The sequence below is a fragment of the Aquarana catesbeiana genome, linkage group LG02, assembly GCF_042186555.1.
Source record: "Aquarana catesbeiana isolate 2022-GZ linkage group LG02, ASM4218655v1, whole genome shotgun sequence".
Classification (NCBI taxonomy): Eukaryota; Metazoa; Chordata; class Amphibia; order Anura; family Ranidae; genus Aquarana; species Aquarana catesbeiana.
The window spans coordinates 399,507,718-399,534,498 of NC_133325.1; the positions used below are offsets into that span (position 1 = coordinate 399,507,718).

At 42.5% G+C, this 26,781-nt stretch overlaps 1 protein-coding gene across 2 annotated transcripts in view; it reads right to left on the minus strand.

The window, feature by feature from the left end:
• Nucleotides 1–26,781, minus strand: part of MED13 (mediator complex subunit 13) — a 151,356-nt gene that overhangs the window by 63,220 nt on the left and 61,355 nt on the right. For both annotated transcript variants that reach the window (XM_073615258.1, XM_073615257.1), the window contains exons 8-13: nucleotides 22,766–22,876; nucleotides 19,002–19,688; nucleotides 12,126–12,333; nucleotides 4,749–4,830; nucleotides 647–768; nucleotides 386–467 (exon numbers count right to left, since the gene is read on the minus strand). In XM_073615258.1, coding sequence (XP_073471359.1) covers nucleotides 386–467; nucleotides 647–768; nucleotides 4,749–4,830; nucleotides 12,126–12,333; nucleotides 19,002–19,688; nucleotides 22,766–22,876 — 1,292 coding nt within the window. The remainder of the gene's footprint in view (nucleotides 1–385; nucleotides 468–646; nucleotides 769–4,748; nucleotides 4,831–12,125; nucleotides 12,334–19,001; nucleotides 19,689–22,765; nucleotides 22,877–26,781) is intronic.

A 26,781-nucleotide genomic window follows, 5' to 3' on the forward strand; every position in this document is an offset into this window, starting at 1 on the left:
GAAAGGACGTGATCGCCTCCGCTGCTGCTAACGGCTCCGGTAAGCGGTGGAGGGCACCGGAATAAGGCAGGAGGGGGGCCCTCTCCTGCAACCGATAAAAGTGATCTCGCGGCGAATCCGCTGCAGACCACTTTTATCTTGTAGCCGACCACCGGCCGAAAACAGGGATAACGGGGTTATGGCAGCTAGCTGCTGCTATAACAATACCCGTCGCCAAAGTTGGGACGTATATGTACATGCAGCGGTCGGCAAGTGGTTAATGGATTTCCTATCTAGTCATGGTTCCTTGCATTCTAATAAAAACGTGATCTGAATTTCTGTACAGAATGCCAACACCAAATCTATTTTCCTGTTAACATAAAACGTAAGAAATATTAGTACTTACTTATGCAGGACAGAGGGTCTAGGTTTACAGATTTGGAGTCCTTGTTCTTATCATCAGTATTCTGGTTCCTTTTTAATCCAGGCTGAAGAAAAATTAGAAAACCTCACAATTACTTCATATTGTACAAAATTTTTCAACAGCATTTAATGAATAACCAAAGGGCTATATAACCCCACAACGTCTAACCCCCTCCCGCCATCTTCCCTGGAGGCAAAAGATATGAATTGTAAATGTGTATCAGACCATAAAGTTGTTACATACCGTAAGCTCATCTTCATCAGAATTGAAAAGGTTATCCAGATCATTATAAGACACAACAAGGTCAGTTTCATGAAAGAGACTAGTAGATGCTGTTCTGGCATGAGCAGACGGTCGCTGAGACTCTGCAAATAAATCGGTGACAGACAAGTAAATAAAATATGTACGTATATGTGTATGTTTTTTTTTTATAAAGAGTCTTTATTAAAACCCAACCTGTCATAAGGTAAATACTGGGCAATCACTGCTGCCCATATTCTAAAAATGCTAGTTGCTTCTGCTGCGATGTGAAAGCAGATCAAAAAGTAAGAAACAAGTCAGAACTTTGCATACTCCTTCTGCGTCAGAGATACAAAGCATAGTAATTTATTGCAAGGAATGAGCCCTCCCTCATAAAAGCATAGCATAAGTAATTGCTAGACCTTTAATACCTGATAAAGGTGGAATCCTCCACCCAAATTTTTTTTATTTTAGGTAGTTAGGGGGTAGCCAGAACCCTTTGACCCCATTTAGATCTCTAAAAATGGGTCAAAGTGCGCTATTTAAAAAAAAAAAAAAAAAAAAAAAAAAAAGTTTCTCCTCTCTTCTAATCTAGAGCACAGGGGGACTCCAGATTCCCCAGACCAAGGAATCCATAAAACACAAAAATTGCTCAAATTTATTCTTCAAAATTCAGAAAGTTAAAAAACTTGGTATATCCAGCAATGTGGGTTACTTCCCCTACCACCGCTGTTCCTGGTTACGGCAACCAGCATGCATTCCACAGGGAGGATGTGACGTAGCCGGAAATTATGAGTAGGGCACAAAACTATGAGTGCTCTATGTTATTTAAATTTTTGAATTTGAGGAATAAACCTGTTACACAATGATTTTTGTTGTGGTTTATGTATTCCTTGGTCAGAGGCATCTGGAGTCAAACTGTATTCTGTATTGAAGAAGAGGAGAAGCCATTTAATAGTGCATCTAGAAAGTATTCACAGCGCTTCACTTTTTCCACATTTTATGTTACAGCCTTATTCCAAAATGGATTAAATTTATTTTCCTCAAAATTCTACAAATAATACCCCATAATGACAATGTGAAAAGAGTTTGAAATCTTTCCAAATGTATTAAAAAAAAAAAAAACAAACATACATACATACATACATACGTACGTATTCACAGCCTTTGCTCAATACTTTATTGAAGCACATTTGGCACCAATTACAGCCTTAGCCTGTATGATGCTACAAGCTTGGCACACCTATTTTTGGGCAGTTTCTCCCATTCTTCTTTGCAGGACCTCTCGAGCTCCATCAGGTTGGATGGGGAGCGTCGGTGTACAGCCATTTTCAGATCTTTTCAGAGATGTTTAAAATCGGGTTCAAGTCTGGGCTCTGGCTGGGCCACTCAAGGACATTCACCGAGTTGTCCCGTAGCCACTCCTTTGTTATCCTGGCTGTGTGCTTAGGGTTGTTGTCCTGTTGGAAGATGAACCTTCACCCCAGTCTGAGGTCCAGAGCGCTCTGGAGCAGGTTTTCATCAAGGATGTCTCTGTACATTGTTGCATTCACCTGTCCCTCGATCCTGACTGGTCTCCCAGTTCCTGCCGCTGAAAAACATCTACACAGATGATGCTGCCACCACCATGCTTGACTTTAGGGATGTCATTAGCCAGGTGATGAGTGGTGCCTGGTTTCCTCCAGACATGATGCTTGCCATTCAGGCCAAAAAGTTAAATCTTGGTTTCATCAGAGCAGAGAATTTTGTTTCTCATGGTCTGAGGGACCGTCAGGTGCCTTTTGACAAACTCCAGGTGGGCTGTCATGCCTTTTACTGAGGGGTGGCTTCCGTCTGGCCACTCTACCATACAGACCTGATTGGTGGAATGCTGCAGAGATGGTTGTTCCTCTGGAAGGTTCTTCTCTCTCCACAGAGAAACACTGGAGCTCTGTCATCTCTGCCATCGGGTTCTTGGTCACCTCCCTGACTAAGGCCCTTCTCCCCAATTGCTCATTTTGGCCGGGCGGCCCCGCTCTAGGAAGAGTCCTGGTGGTTCCAAAATTCAATTTACGGATGATGGAGGCCACTGTGCTCATTGGGACCTTCAATGGTGCAGACATTTTTCTGTACCTTTCCCAGATCTGTGTCTCCATACAATCCCGTTTTAGAGGTCTACAGACAAATGTTAACTGTAGGACCCTATATAGGACAGGTGTGCGCCGTTCCAAATCATGTCCAATCAACTGAATTTACCACAGGTGGACTCCAATTAAGTTGTAAAAACATCAAGGATAATCAGTGGAAACAGGATGCACCTAAGCTCAATTTTGAGTGCCGTGGCAAAGGCTGTGAATACTTATGTGATTTTTTTTTTCATTTTTTACTTTTAATAAATTTGCAAAAGATTTCAAACAAAATTCTTTCACGTTGTCATTATGGGGTATTGTTTGTAGAATTTTGAGGAAAATAATGAATTTAATCCATTTTGGAATAAGGCTGAAACATAACAAAAAGCGAAGCGCTGTGAATACTTTCCAGATGCACTGTATATAAAAAAAGGGCAATTTCGAGACAAAGAGGTCAAAAGGGGCCTGATGAGTTTTTTCATCTATGTGGGGCATGTATGGATCAACAAACCAGGTAGGTTTTTAAAATGAAGTGGCATATTAAGTGAACACGCTGGAGCACAGATAGTTTTTTTTCTTGGAGTACATATATGTGGACTTTGCACATTAATATAGTGTCTATATTTAAAATGGGACATCTTATTTTGTTTTCATTAATATGTATTCGAATTTCTATGGATTATGAGGAATTGATAAACATATGAATTTTAAGCATAAAGAAATTTGTTTTAGGCTTCATGTACATGGGACGTTGTTCAACCTCTCCTGAACGATTCAGCTTGACGGCTAAAAACCGGGATCTAAAAACAGCCGTTTAGCCGAGGTTTAGGTCTAGAAGCGTTTGTAAGAAAAAAAAAAAAACACAAAAACGTCTGTAAATGAAATGCTGCTAAAACGCGAGTTACCGCGTTTACAAGCTGTTACAGGCATTTGCCGTTTCAAATGCCTCTGAACATCTGTCTGATTCCAAAAAAAAAGCTTCTAAACTCAACTGTCTAGAAATGACTAAATGACCCTGTGTACGTGTACTGATAAGATAACAGAGGAGATTTCAGGGGCAACTACTCCTAAACATCCGTTTACCAGCAGCAGTGTACATGAGGCCTTTTTTTTTTTTAGGAGCACAGCTCACTTTTAATTTTAAGGCTTAATGTACACGGGACGTTTTTACAACCTCTCCTGAACGATTTAACTTTACAGATAGTAACCCGTTTAAAACGGCTGTTTTGCCGCATTTACATGCCGCGTTTAGAAGTGTTTGGAAAAAAAAAGTGTTTTATTTCTTTCAAAATAGCCAAAAATGAAAAACGCCTGTGAACGAAACGCGGCTAAACCAGAGTTATTGCATTTAGCGCTTGAAATGCCGCTATACTCAGCGTCTGAACTAATTTTTTTGCTTTCCAAAATGGGCCTCTAAGCTCAACTGCCTAGAAACTACTATAAAACGACCCTGTGTACATGTACTAATAAGATAACAGAGGAGAGTTCAGGAGCAGTTGAAAAAAATGCCCAACTGCTCCTAAACGTCCGTTTAGCAGCAGCAGTGTACATGAGGCCTAATTCTTTACGTATGTGCATGAGCACATTAGGAGCTGCAGCTGGGAACATGATTTCACTTATTACGGTTTTTGGTTCATAGCGCAGGTGACATCACATTAAGTTTTATTGAGAGAGGGGTTAGAACTTCTAAAGTTTTTAAATCCTGGGGAGATTGTGTGGTCATGAAAAAGCAAAGAGTAAATCTTCCCATGAAAAAAGATGACAATAAAAGGTCCTGACGGAAGTTCCGGGTAAGTACCAACATTTAGAACATCACCACAATAAAGGAACCCCAATTTTCAGGCTTACAGGGCCTTCCACCTGTCAGCTAAATATGTGCCAACACCTAGAAGTACCTCCTGCCCCACCTTTGGAGTTTAACAGTTATAAAAGTCCTTAGATTAACAGACTAATCTTTTGCTCTATCATTTCAAAACTGATAAAACGGTAACACTAACCTTGTTTAACTGCTGGACTAAATAATGACATAGCATCTTCAACCTGCGGTAACACTGCAACATTTGACATGCCGTCATCAGCCTATAAAGAGAAATGAAGGCTTTAGAAAACTGAAAACGAGTACAGCAACACCAGCAAACCATTAAGATGTTCAGATTAAATGAACAGCTGCAGCACTGAAAAAAAACTTATAATGTAAAAGCAATACACACTTCAACTGCACAAAGATTTCAGTATAACCACAAAACCATGTCACCTTACCAAAGGAAGTCAGTGCCATTATACGTATGCTTAAAAAGTACAAGCACATGTTATAAGTCAATAACGCTGCCCCTCTATACAATACCAATTCCAAAAAAGTTGGGATGCTGTGTAACATTTACAGAAAAAAAAAAAAAAAAAAAAAAAGAATGCAACGATTCACAAATATCATAAACCCATATTTTATTCACATTAGAAAACATATCTTTTTTTTTTTTTTTATAGGATTTTAATTTAATTTATATAAAACTTTCACAAACAAAAACTCAAAAAACAAAAAAATCTGGCACTCAATCTACATACAAGGCATGAAAATAAAGTTCAATACTCAAAGATACGACACATTTGAGTAAACACAACCACTAAGGATTAAAGGCCCTCCAGGATCCCACACAGATAAAAGAATAAGGATTATAAGGAGGTGAGAGCATTTAATGCTACATTATAAAAAAAATTCAGTGTCAAAAACCCCAGATTCATCCATACACATGCATTCATACCGGCACCACATTACATCCCCCAACTACTGCGCCATGTCTCCTAACGTAACCATCGTGACTGTTGAAATAAAATAAAACAAAACAGCCCACATCCCAGTCCTCACCATGTACTATCTGCGAGCAGATTCTGATTAAGTTGTGATGACACGACATCACCCCAAAATGCACCAGAAATACCCAGCCAGGGCTGCCATATTTCGGTAAACTTCTTAAATTTAGGTAGATCAATGAACAATACGGTAAAGAGTTTGGACCATGGGAGGGGCAGCATGCTTCCAATGTAATCAAATTACTTTACGAGCAAAAAACAACAATATACATAACCGAGTCCTCGCATGAGTCCGGGGGACAAAATCCATTTAGTATACCTAAAAGTCCAACTTCCAGGATCTGAGGTATTGGAAGATTAATCTTATACTCAAAGAAACCAAATAAATTGTTCCAAAACATGTGAAGAATTGCAGCAGTAAGTCCACATCTAGAACAAGCAATATCCAAACCTAATCCCATACGAGTCAGTTCCGCTCATTTGTCTCCCCCAACACCTCCTGTCTTTGACAAATGCCCTGTCCCCACTTCCGGGAGTTCGTGTCACGGCAAACTACGTCAGCAGCTCGGCTCCCCCCTCCTTCTTCTTCCCCCACCACCGGGCCAGTAGTAGAGCGCAGCAATGCCTTGCGCATGTGCAGTAGGGACCCGGCATGAAGCCGTAATGCTTCACTGCTGGGTTCCCTTACCAGCAATGGCAGCACCATTTTAAGAATATTTTGAAAGGTAATTTTGTTGGTAGCAACATGTTTAAAAAAAACTGCGTCTAAAAAAGAAAACTGCAAAGACTTTAAACATATCATCATCTACAGTGCACAGAATCATCAAAAGATTCAGAGAATCTGGAGAAATCTCTGCGGACAAGGCAGAAATGCAATATTGGATGCCTGTTAGAATCAGGCTCTCAGACGGCACTGCATTGAAAACAGGCATGATTCTGTGACATCACTGCATGGGCTCAGGATTACTTCCAAAGATCACTGTCTGCACAAAGTTCGCCATGCTACCCAAAAAATGCAAGGTAAAGCTCTATCATGCAAAGAAGTCATATCTGAACATGATCCAGAAATGTCGCCATTATCTCTGGGCCAAAGTTAATTTAAAACAGTCTGTTGCAAAATGGAAAACTGTTTTGTGGTCAGATGAATTGAAGTTTGAAATTTTTGGGCAACCATGAGCACCGCGTCCTCTGGACTAAAGAGAAGGACCTTCCAGCGTGTCATTAGCACTTAGTTCAAAGGATTTGCAGTAGAAGAGTCCACGTGCTTAACTGGCTTGCATGCAGTCCAGACCTTTCCGCAATAGAAAATATTTGGCGAATCTTGAAATGAAAAATACAACAAAGACGACCCAGGACTCTTGAACAGTTAGAATCCTATACCAAGCAAGAATGGGACAACATTCCTCTCCCAAAACTGCAGCAACTGGTGTCTCAGTTCTCAGATGTTTACAGATTGGTAAAAGAAGAGGGGATGCTACACCATGGTAAATCTTTTATTTAATGGAGGCAAAAGACACGAAACATGGCATCAAAAAACACATTGAATAGGTGGCACAATGGTATATAGTACAATAAAACAACATTCTGGGGGTTATTTATTAAAACTAGGTAGTGCAAACTCTGGTGCAACTCTGCATAGAAACCAATCATCCTCCATGTTTTATTTCCAAAACTTCATTGAACAAGCTGAAGCTAGAATCTAATTGGCTACCATGCAGAGCTGCACCAGATTCTGAGTGCTTCACATTTTTGTAAATCTACCCCACAGTGTCATATATGGGATTGTAATATCAAGTCAAAGATTCTACACACAATCAAAGTCTCCTACACGCTGTGTGAACCTGGTTAAACCTGCATTCTATTTATATGTAGATTTTACACAGACTTTTGGGTATTAAGAGATCTAGGAAGGAAGTTTGGCCAACTTTTGACTTAAAAGTGTACATGTCTTAACATCCAGGTTTATGCAATAAACTATCAAAAGAAACATGGAAAGAACAGTAACTTAGAGTGCTGAAGTACAATAACTAATTGATCCATTCTTTCCTGTAAATGGATTAAAAAAATAAAGAAGAAGGGGGGGGGGTTGCAGAAAACTGTTCATTGCTAATAAAATGTTATTATTATTATTATTATTATTATTATTAAGGCCACAGGTGTCTAAACCCTCTTACTGCCACTGGCAAAAATACCGCTTGCAGCTGGCAAGCTTAGTAACCTTTAAGGCAGTTTCATTGGCTTTGGCGATAAATCTCATGATCACTTCAGTGACCATAAATTTATAGTAGAAGGTTAACCCCTAGACCAGACTTTTTCAACCAGGGTGCCTCCTGGGTTCTTCAGAGGCGCCTTGGCAAAATGCCTAAATATTGCCCACAAATTGTCAACAGGGCACCTTAAGCATGATGTCACTAGTTCGTAAAAAGAACATCAGGTGCCTGCACAGCTTCCTTGTTTGATCTCCATCAGCACTGGGGTCACATTAGCTCAGTGAGGGAGAGAAACAGAGAGATGAGAAACGCCCGAGTACTAGTCAGTACCAGTGTGCAAAAGTATATTTGCTTTGTAAAAATAAATCACCCCTAATGTTGGGGATCTCACATGCATGGATGTTGCTGCAATGTGTAAAACTAGTTTTTTACATTTTAAATTGAGGTGCCTCCAGATTGTGAATAGTTTTAAAGGGTGCCTTGACTGTGTGAGAAACACTGCCCTAGACTATGCCTATTCAGGAATAGCTGTGACCAGTGGCTGACAAGACACTGATAGCAGCTATTGAGAAAAATTGTGAAGGCCTCCCACTGCACAGTATGCCCTGCCTGTCACCAGCTACTTTGCGCTGTTACTACAATCTGATTCACTACAAAGTACCCACCACAACTGGTTCTCTGTGTAGCCTCTACCAGCAGACACATTGGGCTGTGGAGGGAATATATTATAGGGCACATGGGGGGGAGGATCTCTTCTTCAGGATGGTGAACAGAGAGATAGGGAAACCGGTCTCTCGTATTTACTGATCTCTTCAGTTTCCTAAACATACATAGTAGTAGTCAATACTGAGCACTCCTATATATTTATTCATAACAGGTTTCAAATCTCTTCCGTTTCTGAACACTGGAATCTGCAGTACTGTGCATTTCTTGGTTCAGTGAGTGCTGGGCAGAAAAAGAAGATTGAGGACTTGATCTCAAATGATAAACATAAGAGCTCTCTTCAGACCCCTGTTTATTTCCCCAAAGCACTCTGGTGACAGTACTGGTAAAAAAAAATATTAATCCAAAACATCTTAAGATTTTGAAGGAATTTCTAGTTATGCTGTGCTTGTATAGTTTTAATAGAAAACATTGTTTTGATAAATAATTGCACAACTATGGTGAGATGTACAAAATCAGCAACACCCTCTTTGCACTCTATCAGCCTGTTTCTTTAACCACTTGCCGACCACCTATCGCATATTTACTGTGGCAGGTCGGCTCTATTGCACAAAATACGTACCTAGACATCATTTCGTGCCATAGGCCCGCCAGAGGCGCGATTGGACACAGGGAATGCCAATCAGCGGGGCCTGTGGACCCAATGTCCGCCGGCCACCCGCAATTGTTCCCAGGAGTGGCAGAACAGCAATCTGCTTATGTAAACAAGGCAGATCGCCGTTCAGACAGGGGAGAAGATGGAGATTCTAAGCAGGAACACGGATCTCGATCTTCACCCATTCAGACCATCCCCCACACAGTTAGAAAGCACCAGCTAGGCACACAGTTAACCCTTTGATCACCCGTTAATCCCTTCTCTGCCAGTGTCACTAATACAGTAACCGTAACCGTGCATATTTTAGGTGTCCAATTTGTACGCCGCAATGTCGCAGTCCCGCTAAAAATTGCTGATCGCTGCCATTACTAGTAAAAAATAAATAAAAATACTCCATAAAAATATCCCATAGTTGGTAGATGCTATAACTTTTGCGGAAACCAATTAATATACGTTTATTTGGATTTTTTAACCAAAAATATGTAGCTCAATACAAATTGGCAATTTTTTTTTTTTTTTTAATGTCCTTTTTTGTTTGTAGCACAAAAAATTAAAAAAAATAAAAAATGCAGAGGTGATCAAATACCACCAAAAAAAAAAGCTCTATGTGTGGGGGGGGGGATAAATTTTATTAGGGTATAGCGTCGCACGACTGCGCAATTGTCAGGAAAAGTAACGCAGTGCTGTATCGCAAAAAATGGCCTGGTTATTAAGTGGGTAAAACCTTCTGGGCTGAAGTTAATAAAACTTATGGTTTGGGAATATTTTACAAACATTTAAAAAGTTAAAAAAAATATTGAAACATGATAGAGTGAAAAACAGCAAAAACGGCCCAGCAGCAAACGTGTTTAACTGAGAAAAGGCTACATGACAGGTGCACATTAGAGCCTTCTGAATTATTTTTATGCACATAAAACATTAGCATCATAGTTAGAATAACTTGAACACTAAAAAATGTTCAGCTGGATAGTTTCGTAAGCGATTTGTTTTTGCACAAAAAATAAAAACACAATAATACAAAGCACTAACAGTAGAATGCACGCTACAGTCAAAATGTAGCAAAACAGAACATATGACTTCTTTAAGGGTTACTAAACCCTCTGTTTTTAAAAAAAAAAAAAAAAATATATACATGTCATACTTACCTCCTCTGTGCAGTTGGTTTTGCACAGTGGCCCCAGTCCTCCTCTTCCAGGGTCCCTCAGCGGCACTTGTGGCTCCTCTTCTCGAGTGCCCCTTCGGGACACCCGTGTGGGTGCACTCCCGTGTCCTGCTGCTGCGTCTATTGACACAGATAGCAGGACTTGGCCCCGCCCCCCGTGTCATTGGATTTGACAGCAGTGGGAGCCAATGGCTGCGCTGCTATCAATCGATTCAATCAGGAAACAAGACACCGGCTAGAGCTGGTGTGCTCGTCCCCAGGGCGAGAAAGAACGGGTTCAGGTAAGTAAAACAGGGGGTCTGGGGGCTACTGCACGACAGAAGGTTTTTCACCTTAATGCATAGGATGCAGGGTTTACAACCCCTTTAATGAAAGCAAACCAATTAAAGTGATTTTTTTTTTTTTTTTAAATAACAAAGAGAGACTTTACAAACATGTCATACTTATCTCCTATGTGCAGTTGGATTTGCACAGAGTAGCCAGGATCCTCCTCTTCTCGAGTCCCTCTTTGCTGCTCCCAGCCCCTCCCTCCTATCGAGTGCCCCCTCAGCCAGCAGCTTCCTATGGAGGCACCCGAGCCAGAGTTCCATGTAGCCAGACACGGAGCCCCGACCTTGACCCTCCCCCTTTCTCCCCTGATTGGCTGACTGACTAATTGACAGCCGAGGATCCGGAGCAGTGTCTGGACAGTTTAGACATTTGTGGACATCGCTGGAGAGAGAAGAGGCTCAGGTAAGTAATTAGGGGGTTGCTGGGGAGGCTGCTATACACAGCTTTTTTTATATTAATGCATAGAATGCATTAAGATAAAAAATCTTCTGCCTTTTCAACTCCTGAAGGCTCCATGCACACTGGCAAAAAAAAACAAAAAAAACAAAAAAAAAAAAAAAAACGTTTCTACAGAAGTTTTGTGTTCTGCCTGTAGAAGCAGCTCAGCGTTATCCTATGTGTCCATGCACATTAGGACGTTAAGAGGCATATTTTGAGTTCAACGTTTAGAGGCAGGAAAAAAAACCCTTCTGATTCGAGCTTACTGGCAGAAAAAAACAAACTTAACTCTCCTAAACTCGTCTAAGCTTTGTACTCCCAAGAGAACAGACTTTAAGCCCAGTGTGCATGGAGCCTTTAGGCTAAAAGAATTCTTACAAGGCATTAAATGAACAGAAGCAAAAAACGTACACATTTAGAAATAACTTAAAGCAGAAAAATTATGGCATGGTAATGCAAATCTGATACTTCACAAAATAAAGTCTAACACTGCACTGAAAATTGCTGCAAAGGGGAGGAGATTAATTCACAGATTGATCTACCACACCCCACTTGCATGTCTATGATGAGTAACAAAAGACAACTTGTTTAGCTGAAAGGGCAGAGCAGGTTCCCACGCACAGCCTTATATATATTACACGGATGTATTTAAATCCATTAGCAATACTAGAGGGGAAACAGGCTGTAGACACTCAAGTGGGAGGGAACTAACAGCAATTCCTTGCAATGAACTCAATTTCTCATTGTCATGTCAGATATACTAAAATATAGCCGCTAAAGGAGGAAGTGGGTTTAAACTGAAACCACCATGAGTTGAATCTTTCAAACATTGGGTCACGAAGACCAAGAACTGCTAAACCATAATATCTTCTGGCTGGATTACATATCTAGGCAAACAATCCCCGTCCACACAAAAGAATGTAATGTTCTAAACATTTAATAGTAGTCAAACTATGCAAGGAGAGCACCAAGGTACTGGTTAAGGCAATATGTTGTTTTTCCCTTGTTATCGTAACGCCTTTTGTTCATCCATAACCATGCTAGCATAAAAAAAAAAAAAAAAAACCCCCATGAACTGAACGACACTGAATTTAAACATAAAACCAACCTTGTGTTTTTTCCCCACTTCTCTTTCTCCGTTTTGCCTTTCCTTTTTAGCATCAAAGACAAACTCCACATCGCCATCCACAAATGCATAGGGATCAGGTTCTTGCTCACTGTCTAATACAGTCGTTGGTATATATTGGTTTTTACTTTGATACTTTTGGAGCAAATCTTCTGAAATCTTCAGCGGTTTTTTACAGTGCACCATTAACCTGAAAGGAAAAAAAAGTTAGACCATCAGAAAACCAACAAAAAGTATGTGGGATTTGAATGTTGAGCACCTAAGTTTAAAGGCCAGCGCCACCCATATTAAGGGTATAACTATCAAAGCAACCCCCCCGCAAGCAGGTTCTTCTACCTTTCACCTAGGAAATTGGCATGGATATTTGAGCCTCCACACACTAACACTGTAGAATACACATCACAGTACCAGACTTACAGCAGGATTAACCAGGTTTCATTTGGGTTTTTGGGTTGCACTTATCAAAACAGGTTTAGTATAAAATATCCACTTGAGTCCCAAGACCTTCTTTTCCCTCTGCGTTCAGGGCCACAGGTAATCACTGCATTACTGATTTACAGTAAAACAGCCAGAAATAGCTCCCATGGCTTTGAATGGGGCTTTTCGCCTGCAGCTAAATCGCAGGGAACCACAGAGTCTCTGGCAGGTTATTACAGTTGGCCCCATTCGCAAGTGTGACAGAGGCCCATAACACCCTTGAGTCCAGGAGTGTTTTTCAATCTCTTCAATGTCTTGATTCCGCAAACCCACACCAGTCAGGTTTTATACTCTAACATTTTCAAACGTAGGCACCCACAGTGTGTGCAGTTACGTACATATACAGAGACGCTCAAAAATTGGATTTAAGGTTTACATGTAAAAGCATTTTACATGTAAATCATGGGACACTGAGCATCTTGGGTAATATGCTGCCACCTTCAGGTAACTAGACAATAGCAAAAAAAAAAAAAAAAGGGGGAGGTCCCCTCCTAGACATAACTCCTCCCCATTAGGTAAGGCTTCAGCTTTGAAGCAAGCCCCATAAACCACAATACAGAGGTCCAGGATCTCTGTGTCCAGTGATGTACTCCAAAAAAAGAATCTGAAATTTAAACCAAAAATCCCATTTTCTTTATCATAAATCACAGGACATCTTCAAATCCATTAGGATATGGATGTCCCAAAGCACTGAATAAGAGGGGAGGGCAACACGGCAACTGGTCCCAAACAACAAAACCAAAACAGTTTAGAACCTCACGTAGCAGCCTACAAAACATGCTGACCAACATCCACTTGGTAAAACTTTGTAAAAGTATGAACCAAAGAGCAGATGGCAGTTTTACAAACTTGAGCTACTGAGCCTGATGAATAGCTGAGGAAGCACCAACACTCCTGGTAGCAAAAGATTGGTCTGTGTTCAATTAAATAGGGAAAGTTGGAGGTACCATCATCCAAAGGACATTGAAGACCAGTCCCCCTATTACTAGTCACCTACAGGTGAATAAATATGGACTCAAGTTTAATATGTAAAGGCAAGAGAATATAATTTTTTTTATTTGTATAAAACAGATAAAAATGGGGTATCACTATGCACCATAACATGTTGGACAAAATACATGCCAGAACTTTGGTTTAAAATACAAATTGACAAAAACTATACATGTGTGTCACCAATACTTGGTATGCCCCACTAGAGGGAACAAAAGTATAGTGGGCCCTAACAAATCATGTATTCCTCAACATGTTTCCCAGAACTCCTGGTAGAATGAGCTGTCACCAAAAACAGCAGAACTTTACTCTTTAGTCCAGGGGTTCTCAAACTACGGCCCGTGGGCCGGATACAGCCCACCAGGGTTATTTACCTGGCCCGCGGACTGCCGCTTACATAAGATCGCAGCACTTGCACTCCCCTCCCCTCTGCTACCTTATTCACGCAAGACAGGAAACATGACAGGTCCGGACAAAGGGTGGGACTTTTCATGTTAAGAAGCGGGCGATTGGTTACTAGACAGTGGGGCGGTCCCAGTAATCAATCACCTGCCTTTAACATGAAAAGTCCCGCCCTTTGTCCAGACCTGTCATGTTTTCTGTCTTGCGTGAATAAGGTAGCAGAGGGGAGGGGGAGGGCGAGTGCAAGTGCTGCGATCTTATGAAAGTGTGTAATAAAGATAGGGGGCTCTGTGATGGGAGGGAGTCGATGGGGGGGCGCCTCCATGATATGGGGGTTCCGTGATATGGGGGGCCCTCTGTGGTGGAGTGGAGTTTGTGATGGAGAGGGCTCTGTAATGGGGGGGGGGGGGGGGATCTGTGATGGGATGGCTGTGTCAAGAGGAATCTGTGATGGGGGGGCTTTGTGATGGGGGGCGGGGGGGAGTTTGATGGAGGGCTCTGATGGAGGGGCTCTGGAATTGGGGGCTCTGTGATGACGAGGAGCTCAGTGAGGAGAGGTCTGAGAGGTGATTGGAGGGGAAAAAACAGAGCTGAGGCTGTCAATTAGCTGGAGATCACTCCCCGTCATCATTTTTATCAGAGGAATAACGCAGCAGACAGAAATGACACTTAGTGCGCTTAAAGCGGGATTCCGGCCAGCTAAATTTTTGTTTTAAAGTCAGCAGCTACAAACACTGTAGCTGCTGACTTTAAATAAGTAGTCTTACCTGTCCTGGGTGCTCGCGATGTCGGCCTGCCCGAGGCCGACCCGTCCCTCGGCTCCCGACACCGCCATCCTAAGTAAGGGAAACAGGCAGTGGAGCCTTGCTGCTTCACTGCCAGTTTCCTACTGCGCACGTGCGAGCGGCGCTTTGTGAATGGGACACACACAGTTCCCATAACACACCGTGCCCCATTCCCCAGAAGACAACGTGGGGAACAGAAGACTGAAGATCACCGCGGTGTAGGAAGAGGCAGATTAGGAAGACTGCCTAGCAACAGCCATTTCACGTAAGTAAAAAAAAATTTTTTTTTCCTCCATTTTTTTTTTAGGTATTTTTTTGTGCGTTTTTTTTTTCAGGGTGGACCTCCTGGGACAAGGGACAAGTAGACACTATAGAATATGCTTTGTTCAGATTTCATGTCCGAGGTTTACAACCACTTTAAAGGCCAAAACTGGCTAAAAGCCTTACCTCTGAAGTACAAACAAAGCCAAGCAACTCACCTATGCACAAAACACAAGAACTGGGGTGCAGAAAAATGGCAGCAGGAACATCGTACTGCTGAGTGCAAATCTGAATTATTTGGCTGTAACAGATGACAGTTTGCAAGCTGAAGGCCTGAAAGTAGGTACAAGGATGAGTATCTTGCAGGTAAGGCTTAATGTACACGGGACATTTTTACAACCTCTCCTGAAACGTGAGTTACCACGTTTAGCGCCTGAACGAATTTTTTTGCCTTCAAAGAAAACCCTATAAACGCCACTGCCTAAAAACCTTATTATTAAACAAACCTGTGTACATGTACACATAAAATAACACTGGATGAGTTCAGGGTTTTTGGGGCTGCATTTCTGCACATGAAGTTGAGAATTCAATCACAATTAATGGACTCATTTCTAAAAGTACTGGCAGAATGTATCCAACGTGTAATACTATCAGTGAAATGAATGATCAGTCCCAAATTCATTCTGCAGCAGCTGCTTAGAAAAACGTACTGTACCTAGTAGAAGTGATGCTGCTTTAAAGAATAAGTTCACCTTTTAGGAACAAAAAAATAATACACATGTTTTAGCAGGAAAAAAAAATGTGCATTTATGGCTATTTCTACAGTAGCCTGGAAAGCATTGTACCCTTGATCATAAAAAAAAGGTCTTTATTAAAAACTTGTTCCAAAATGCAAACAGGATATATACGATACAGAGAGTAACACATAAGATTAGCCGGCAAGATAATACACAAATCGGGATGAACAAATCAAATCCTGTACATGCAATGCAGGATTTACATCTGGACAACAAATAAATCCAAAAGTCACTCAGATTGCACCTCCAAGAAAAGGGCATTTTTTTAATTCCCAAAAGAGAAGTTAGGTACATGACATGTGTCTGAAGATGGCAACCATCGGTCCCATGACTTACTGTATTTATTAGGACAACCCCTATTAATATAAAGATCAGTTTAAGAAGCAAAGTGCTAACTTCAACTATCCAAGCTTAAAGTGTCAGGTGAAGAGCATGCATCCAATCAAGGGCGATAAGCTTTCTAGCGTTGAATAGGGTTTTATACAAGAAGGTGATCATGTACTTATCTGTATCTGGGTTAGGGAAGAGGTTTTGGGTTTAGGCATAGTGGAGAACCCATTTGGGTGTGTAAAAATTGAATGACCTGAGCCAAGGAAACCCCTGAATTTTAGGACAGTGCCATGTAAGGTGACTAAATGTGACCGGGGCAATTTCGGGCAGAATGGGCTGTGTGGGGCAAAATTTTGCCATATGCATAGGGGTCATGTATGCTGTATGCAAAATTTAGAGCTGTGAGGTGATCGGCGAGTTTAACCACTTCAGGCCCGGAAGATTTTACCCCCTTCCCGACCAGACCACTTTTTGAGATTTGGCACAGCGTCGCTTTAACTGACAATTGCACGGTCATGCGACGTTGCACCCAAACAAAATTGACGTCCCCCACAAATAGAGCTTTCTTTTGGTGGTATTTGATCACCTCTGTGGTTTTTATTTTTTTGCGCTATAAACAAAAAAAGACTGACAACTTTGAAAAAAAAAAACGCAATATTTTTTACTATAATAAATATCCCCCAAAAATGTATTTAAAAAAAATGATTTTCTTCCTCAGTTTAGGCCGATATGTATTCTTCTACATATTTTTGGTATAAAAAAAAAAAAAAAAAAAAAAAAAAAAATCACAATAAGCGTATATTGATTGATTTGCGAAAAGTTATAGCGTCTACACTAGGGGATAGTTTTGTGGCATTTTTATTATTAATTTTTTATTTTTTTTTAACTAGTAGTGGCGGCGATCTGTGGTTTTTATCAGGACTGCGACATTATGGCAGACACATTGGACAATTTTGACACATTTTTTGGGACCATTGGCATTTATACCGCGATCAGTGCTATAAAAATGCACTGATTACTGTAAAAACATGAATGGCAGGGAAGAGGTTAACACTAGGCGGCAATCAAGGGGTTGTGTTCCCTAGTGTGTGTTCTAACTGAACGGGGGAGGGGACTGTGTAGGGGAGATGACAGATCGCTGTTAATACTCTGTATGAACAGACGATCTGTCTCTTCTCCCCTCAGAGAACCGTAAACTGTGTGTTTACACACACAGATCCCGGTTTTTGGTGTGGCGCGAGCCCGGCGGTGATCGCGCGAGCTGTGCACCCCTAGTGGCCACAGGGCGAAGCGACGTTTCACATCGTTGTTTCGCCCAGCCGTGCCATTCTGCGGTGGCTGGTCGGCAAGTGGTTAAGAGATACCAATTTAAGGTCGTCGAGCATTTCCCCTTCATTGCTCAACATTTAAATCACCTGCATCTTGTTCCCAGTGGGCCTTGATAGAATAAGTAAAATTAGAGTTGGCTGGAGTAAGCAGTAGATTGTAAACACAGAGGTTGGCTTACAGGATTCATCTTCACTTATGACCTCCAGGGAGGGATACAGATGTAAGGGCTGGGTACCCATCAGCACATGGGTTTACAGGGCATGTCACAGTTGGAGGTAGCGAAAAAGCATATTGTTTGGGAGAGAGAATCCTGACTTTAGGATATGAAATTGTTTAACCCCTCAATTATTAAGTACATGAAAGTATATGGCCGTGGACACCCATAGCCTGGGATTGGGCACTGTCAATAATTCTGGTAAATACTTTTTCTATCATAGAGGGGTATGACTGAAGCCAGGGGTAGTTTTAGACATGGCCAAATCCCAAAATTTAAATATTGATACAAGAGACTGCGATGGGCTGCAATAGTGGGGGATCCATGAAGCAATCTAAGTAGATCATAAAACAATTGAGGAAAGTTGGACACTAATGGTCCCCTAACCAGGGATAAATATCAACTTTATAACATGGTATAAGTTGGATAGCTGAGCAGCCGTATTGTATTGGCTGAAGTCTGGTACAGTTGTTACTGCCAAGGTAGTTGGGATTTTAATACACGCCACAACAACTTTAGGTCTACTACTGCCCCAAAGGACTGAAGGATAGTATTCATAATTTTAAAATATCTGAGCAGTATATATACTGCCAAAGAATATATAGTATTTATATTCTGTAGAATCATCTTAAATAGGCTGACTCTGCCCATGACACCTAAGGGGAACTTAGCCCATGTTTGAGTTCTGGATTTCAAAATAGAAAAAACAATGGTTCAATGTTTTTTTTAAGTAGTCTGACTGGGTCCTGGTAATCTGCACACCCAAATATTTGTATATGTGATAATGTATTTATAGTAAAAAGTTCTCTTTAATGAGATATCAGGGTCTATTAGAGACCTTGATTTCTCCAGTGCTTTACTGAAGCTAATGTTCTGGGGGTCTGTGGAAGCCAATTGTCAGCTTGTTAGGTTTACGCGCATTCACGGCTGTTCTAGCATTTGGGAGTGTGTAGCCCCTGCTGTCTAGACCTAGTCAAAACACAAAACTAAGTCAGAGGAGATATCCACCTCCCTCTTGCAATTAGACAAAAAGCAATCAAGTGAGAAGGCAAGACTTTTTACACAAACATATCTCGGCACACATACATACAGGACACGCTGTTGGCAAACTGTAGGTACCTTCAAACTTATGATTCTATGAGTAACAACCTACTGGTCAGTAGGATCATTAGGCTGGTACCATACCAAATTTAAAAAAAGGCAGGAGACATGAGCAGGAATCAATTGAAAAAGTTTCCCACTCCAGACACATATATTTACATATAGGACTTACTCAGTGACTGAAGTAATGTTTTCCTTTGCAGAAAGACCAAAAGCATCATCTTTCAGCTTATCACTTGGAAGTGGTGGAGGCCGAAACTCTGACTCTTTTCTCTTTGGGAGTTTGTAATACATCCAGGTATGATCTGCTTCTTGCTCCTCCAGATGAACTGCAGTGCCAATATACACGGTTGGCTCTAGGACTTCAGTGAATGCTGCAGCAAAGGTTTGGGATAAGCCATCTAATCTTTCATCTATTGTTTTTGCTGGGTTTAGTGGATCTGGTGTTGGTATTTGATAAAAATGTTGACTCTGAGGGGTAGATGGGTTTTTAATGGGCTCCCCCCCATCAAGACCCTCACAAGGGTGTGGACTCAAGGGAGGAGGTGGAGGTGAGCTGCTCATTTCATTGCCATGCAACTGTGGTGTTTTTGCTACATCGTTCGGTCGAATGTTTGAGAAACGTCCTCTACTGTCTTGGGAACGAATGCCAAGTCTCTGGTTTGCATTGTCTGTTTCTATACCAACATCATCGAAAAGAGGTACTCGATGATGGAAAGGAGTCAGTGGGCGCTTCTGAGGCTTGTCACCCTTTTCCTGCTTTTCGTTAGTCTTGTGCTTTTGAGCTGCTTGCTGCTGGGGACCTGCAGGAGGCACCTGCCCTTGTTGACCTGAATTTCTCTGTTTAAGGTTTTTGTGCCTGAAAAGTGGAAAGAAAAAGTAATTAGCCACACAATTTTGCTGAAATCAATGCCTGAAATAAAAGATCATAAAATCCTATAAAGATTAACTCCACTTTTGTTGACAAAAAAAAAAAACACACAACAACAATCCCCTCCAAGGGATCAATGTACAAGAACATCTTCTCAATCTAAAACCTGTAGAAATAACAAGTTCAGACTATATAGGGCCTGAGCACAATGTCTTAACCACTTCATTACCCAGCTATAGTCATATGACGTCCACAGATGGGATCTCCCATTCTGGGCGGGCGTCATATGACGCCCTTGGCTTCCCGGCAGTATAGGGGGCGCGCGCCCCGCCGTGCCACAGAGGAGCCGCTGCGCGTGCCCCGTTGCCCGCGATGTCTGCCAGGCACCCGCGATCTCTCATGGCAGAGCAAGAACGTGGATCTGTGTGCGTAAACACACAGATCCACATCCTGTCAGGGATCGTGTGTTCTTAGTATATAGGCACAACGATCAGTCTCCTCCCCTAATCAGTCCCCTCCCCCCACAGTTAGAATCACTCCCTAGGCAACACATTTAACCCCTTAATCGCCCCCCTAGTGTTAACTTCTTCCCTGCCAGTGACATTTAGACAGTAATCAGTGCAATTTTATAGCACTAATCACTGTATGTTACTGGTCCCAAAAAAGCATCCAAGTATTCGATCTGCCCGCCACAATGTCAGTCACGATAAAAGAAAAAAAAAAAAAAAACGCAGATCGCCGCCATTACCAGTAAAAAAAATAAATACTAAAAAATGCGATAAAATCAATAACCTATTTTGTAGGCGCTATAACTTTTGCGCATACCAATCAATATGCTTATTGCCATTTTTTTTACCAAAAATATGTAGAAGAATACATATCGGCCTAATTTTTTTTTTTTAATTACGGATATTATAGCAAAAAAAGTAAAAAAAAAAAAAAAATTGTGTTTTTTTTTCAAAATTGTCACTTTTTTGTTTATAGCACAAAAAATAAAAGCTGCCAAAAGAAAGCTCTATTTGTGGGGAAAAAAATTAGAAAAAGTTCATTTGGGTACAGTGTTGCATGACCACGCAATGGTCATTCAAAATGTTACAGCGCTGAAAGCTAAAAAATTGGCCTGGGCAGGAAGGGGGTGGAAAAAAAAATACATGCGGTTTAGCCTCAATACTACCCCCAACCACTCACCTTTAAAGAGATTCTAAAGGGGTTTTTTTTTTCAAATAAACATGTCATACTTGCCTGCTCAGTGCAATGGTTTTGCACATAACAGCCCAAACCTCCTCTTCCGGGTCCCCTGTCAGCACTTCGGTGAGTACCCCTTCTTTGTATAGCTGTTTTCAACTGGGGAATCTCAAGCAGGCTTGATTCCAATTCGCACTGCCTGCATTCATAGATACATACAGCTCAGCTTGGCCCTGCCCCCTTGTCATAGGATTTGGTTGACAGCAGCAGGATCCAATGGCTCCTGCTGCTGCCTGTGTCCTGTGGGGGGATTCTGCTGCTGCCTCTGTGTCCTGTGGGGGGAAAGAGCAATGCTGCTCTCCAGCACAGTGCTGGATCAAGACTGGGCTCAGGGGCCCTGGTCACAGGTGGTTTTTAGCTCAATGCAGAGAATGCATTAAGGTAAAAAAAAAAAAAAAAAAAAAAAAAAAACGTAAGCCTTTAGAACCACTTTAAGCTGTAAAGGCAGCAGGCTGGGGTGTGCACATACTGCACGCAGCTATGGTGCATGTTTTTAGAGGTTAGAACAGATGTAGAGGAAACAGGGTAGGGTGAACACCTTTCCATTTTCTGAGAAGGCAAACTGACATTAACCCTTTCATGAGTAAGCCTATTTTTGAAATTTGGTGTTTACAAGTTAAAATCCGTATTTTTTGCTAGAAAATTACTTAGAACCCCCAAACATTATATATATTTTTTTAGCAGAGAATCTAGAGAATAAAATGGCAATTGCTGCAATATTTTATATCACACAGTATTTGTGCAGCGGTGTTTTAAACGCAAATTTTTGGGAAAAGGGACACTTTCATGAATTTAAAAAAAAACAGTAAAGTTACCACAATTTTTTTGTATAATGTGAAAGATGTTATGCCGAGTAAATAGATACCAAACATGTCACGCTTTATAATTGCACGCACTCGTGGAATGGGGACAAACTACGGTACCTAAGAATTTCCATAGGCGACGCTTTAAATTTTTTTTACAGTTACCAGGTTAGAGTTACAGAGGAGGTTTAGTGCTAGAATTATTGCTCTCGCTCTGACGATCGTGGCGATACCTCACATGTGTGATTTGAACACCGTTTACATATGCGGGCGCGACTTCCGTATGAGTTTTCTTTGCTGTGTGAGCTAGCGGGACGGGGGCGCTTTAAAAACATTTTTTTTTTCTTATTTTATTTATTTTTATAAATTGTGTTTAAAAATTTTTTTTGATCACTTTTATTGCTGTCACAAGGAATGTAAACATCCCTTGTGACAGTAATAGGTGATGACAGGTAGTCTTTAAGGAGGGATCGGGGGTCTAAAAGACCCCCGATCCCTCCTTTGCACTTCACAGTATTCAGATCGCTGAAAACGGCGAATCTGAATACTGTGTATCTTTTTAAAACCGGCGCCATTGGCAGCCGAGTAAACGGGAAGTGACGTCATGACGTCGCTAAAGCGTTTACAATTAGAAGGATGGAATGAAGCCGCCCACAGCTTCGTTGCAGCCCGCCCCCAGCCGCTGGAGGCAGCCGATTGGTCACCGGGATTCCTGATGGCACGGGAGGCCCGGTAAGAGCGGCGGGAGGGGGGGATGGACATCCCCTCCCGCTCCTCTGGTATAACAGCTGAGCGGCTTTTAGCCGCATCGGTTGTTATATCTGGATAGCCGATGGCCCGCTGTAAACAACAGTACCGGGAAGATGCCTGCAGCTGCGGGCATCATCCCGGTATAACCCCGGAAAGCAGAGTACGCACATCTGCGTACGCTCGGCGGGAAGGGGTTAAATATACAGAAATAATATTAAGAGCTATAAAGTATGTTAAATCCTACTGAACCTCTAGATTTTATTTTACCTTGAACAGGTACATGTTGTTCGTTGTGTAGCTTCCACAAAATCCCAGGATGGAATTTTGTCAGAGGTCTCTTCTTCACACACTCCATTAGAAGTAGCTGAATATTTCCTTCTAACATAAAGAGACAAAAATTAAAACTGAAACTAAAAGCAAATGAATGCAATGAACTGTCTATTTCACTTTTAAAAAGAACTGATCTGTACATTAAATATAGATTAGACACCAGAAATACTGCAAACCAAAGTGAACCAGTTATGAGTCCAGAAAAACTCTGCAATTTGTCTTCTGAGAATCATGGACACTCCTGTTGTAAGCTGCAAAAAGCAGCACCTAAAGCCAACATTGTCAGTCAGCATACTATCTCCCACTACCCAATGGGGTAGAACTTAAAAGTCAGAATGAAGTCATCACTCTGAGTGTAGCTGGGTTCACAGACCATAAGAGCTCTCACACATAAGAGCTTGAAACAATTAAAACTAGTTAGTTATGCTTAATGTTGTTCACTAACAACTATGGAGTGCAAAGCTCTGCAGATTTGATAAGCTTCATTTATAAAAAAAAAAAAAAGGGAAGCATTCGGTTAACACTGCCACCTTCAGGCTGAAGTATTCATCTGTTGAGACAACCATTTAATCGTGTAACTGTCAGACACAGTTGCAATATTAAAAGGTGAAACAAAGTAAAAACAAAATAAAGGCATTTTATGCCCTTAAAAAGGGTTAGTTCAACTTTACTGACTTTTGCCACAAACTACCCTATGCATCACCTCAGCACATTAACATGTTGTGCTCAGTTTTCCAACAGAATGCTTACTTACAGGGCAGTTAGCCCTAATGCATGAGGCTCTGATGTTTAGCTGCAGGGACCGGTGTACTCTCCAACCCCATTGAGAGCAGTATGTCAACTCTGTCAAACGCGGACTTGCTACTCTGTTGGCATTTATCCCGGAGTGCATACTGCTCTAAATGTTTGTAGATGTTAGATGCACTGTCCAAATTCAGAAGCAGTAAACCTCTCAGAGTTTGACAGGCTGCTAGCAGCATGTGAAAAAACAATATAAACAGCGCTTGCAAAACGTGAATGAATACAATTAATACACCAGAATATACACGATTTGCATGAATAACTGTATAAATAAAGTGCTAAGTGCTCAAAAAGTACATAAGTGCTTCAATATTATTGCTGGTGCTCCACAATTAAACAGTGCCGTGTGCCACACTCCCCTGTTGTGACCCCACTCACCAAATGGCAAGGACCCGCAGCTTTGCAGTCTGGGGTCAAAAAGGCTTGGATCCAATCGGATCAATTAGGAGACAAACTTTTTCTTTGGGAGACTGACTGTGCTGATTTCCACAAGTATTCAAAGGTGCTCGATCATGATCATGTGGGAGACAGAACGAACAGATAGTGAAGTACTGTATTGAAAGTAAAATTTGCGCTGGCTAGGCGCTACTTACAAAAGACCAAAACACAACAGGCATCAGCATGGAGCTCCGGGTGTGCCGCTGGTTGGTGTGCCACGGAGGGCAGAAGTGATGTCAGTGGTTCGGAAGATCGGAAGTGCATCGAAGCGTTTTGCCCCCCCCCCCCTCTCCAGGGCATCAAAGGACATCACTTCCGGTTTCGTGTAATCTAATTTATACCTGTGAGCGGGTCCCTGCTCTCGCACAACCCAATAGGAAAATGGGATTTTTGACTTACCGTAAAATCCATTTCTCATTGACAGACAAACCACTTCCATATTCAGAACCATAGGGTTATACTGCCCCCTACAGGAGTAGGACACTAGGCAGAAAAAAGACTTGGCTACGCTCATGGGCAGTCCTAGGTGGTATACACCCCCCTCTCTGCTATAGGCCTTCAGTTTTGTAACAAGCAGTGTCAGAAGTATTAAAACTCCATAGAGGGGTGGGTGCTGCATCTGTCAATGAGCTCAGAGAAATGGATTTTACAGTAAGTCAAACATCCCATTTTCTCTTTCGTTCATTGACAGACACAGCTCTTCCTTATTCAGAACCAAAGGGACGTCCCAAAGCAGTGGCAAACATCAGGGGTGGGGCAGCCAATACCAGGCCAACCAGATAACCAGAGCTCAACGAGAACAACTGGAGCCCATCTTGAACAGAAAGAAACCCCTTCAAGAGGGATAGACTGCAGAACCTTGCGGCCAAAAGTGTGCACAGATGACCAGGTGGCCGCCTTGCAAACTTGTGTCAATGACACCTGATGACGGAAGGCCCAGGAGGCACTCAGTGCCCGAGTAGAGTGTGCCTTCACTGGGAAGGGAGGACCCGACCCCTGATAGAATAGGCCTGAGTCACCATCTGTCTGATCCATCTAGAAATGGTCACAGGAGGAAGCAGACAGCACCTTCTTTGGCCTGTCCGTGATCACAAACAGGGAGTCTGACCCCCGAAAGTACTCAGTGGCAGCCAAATACACCCTTATCGCCCGAACCACATCCAGGGCGTGCAAGGCAAATTCCCTCGGATGTTGCGGCCTGGGACACGGGGGGGGCAACACAATGTTCTCGTTCAACTGGAAATCAGAAACAACCTTTGGAAGGAACGAAGGACAAGGATGAAAGAACCACCTTGTCTGTGTGAAGCACCATGTAGGGTGTACGACAGAATAAGGCCGCCAATTCCGACACTCTGCGAGTAGAAGTGATAGCCACCAAGAAGGCCACCTTCTGGGATAGAGTGAGCAGGGGAATTTCTCGAATATTCTCAAAAGGAGGCTTCTGTAGAACCGAAAGCACCAGATTCAGGTCCCACGGTGGTAAAGGGGATTGCACCGGTGGAGTCACATGTTGAACCCCCTGAATGAAGGTACGCACCAGGGAATGCGAAGCCAGGGGACGTTGAAAACAGCCAAAGCCGACACCTGGCCCTTAATAGTACTCAAGGCCAAATTATTTTCAATGCCCCGCTGAAGAAAAGTCAAAATCAGAGCCACCGAAAAGGAATGTAGATGAAAACCCACTGACTCATACCATGAAACGTACGCTTTCCACGTCCGATGATATAGCTTCATAGAAGTAGACTTCCTAGCTTTGAGTAGTGCTTGAATCACCGACGCAGGTAAGCCTCTATCCTTCAGCACCTGGCTTTCAACAGCCAGGCTGTTAAAGCCAGCAAAGGTAAAGCAGGGTGGAGGATTGGCCCTTGTGATAGCAGATCCCCTGAGAGGCAGCTGTCAGGGGGAGTCTGCGACCAGGCGCACCAGGACCAACGAGGCCAGTCCGGGGCCACTAGAATGACAGACATTCCTTCGGCCTTAATCTTGTGTAACAGCCGCAGCAGAAGCTTGAGGAGGAAAGGTGTAGATCAGACAATACTGGCCCCACGGGGCCACCAGAGCGTCCGTGGCATCCGCCAGGGAATCCTGAGACCTGGCCACAAACCGCTGCACCTGTTGATCCGGGATGCCAACAGATTTACCTCTGGAGTGCCCCAGCGCAGACATATCTGTTGAAACACATCCTGAAGGGACCACTCCTCTTGGTCCAACACCTGTCGACTGAGGTAATCCGCCTGCCAGTTGTCCACCCCTGGAATGTGGACGGCGGAGATGGCAGGGACGGAGCGCTCTCCCTACCGGAGAATGGCGGCTACTTCCAGGCTTGCTAACACACTCCTTGTTCCTCCCTGGTGGTTGACATAGGCCACCGCCGTGACATTGTCCTTCTGGGAGCCCCTAAAGTCGATCCGTCCAAGCATCCAGACAGAGTCTGATCGCCCTGAGTTCCAAGATGTTGATAGGTAGCCTGGATTCCTCCAGCGTCCCTGAGCAGAGCTCAGGCCTCCTCCCCACCTGGACAGACTGGCATCAATGGTGACCACCATCCAGTACAGAGGGAGAAAGGATTTTCCCTCCCGAAGAGCCAGGGAACGAAGCCACCAGACCAGGGACCCCTTGGTTTCTTGGGCCAGCGAATCTGATTGTTCAGAGATCCTGGACATATGTCCCATTTTAACAGGATCTTTTTGCAGGGGTCTCGTATGGAACTGAGC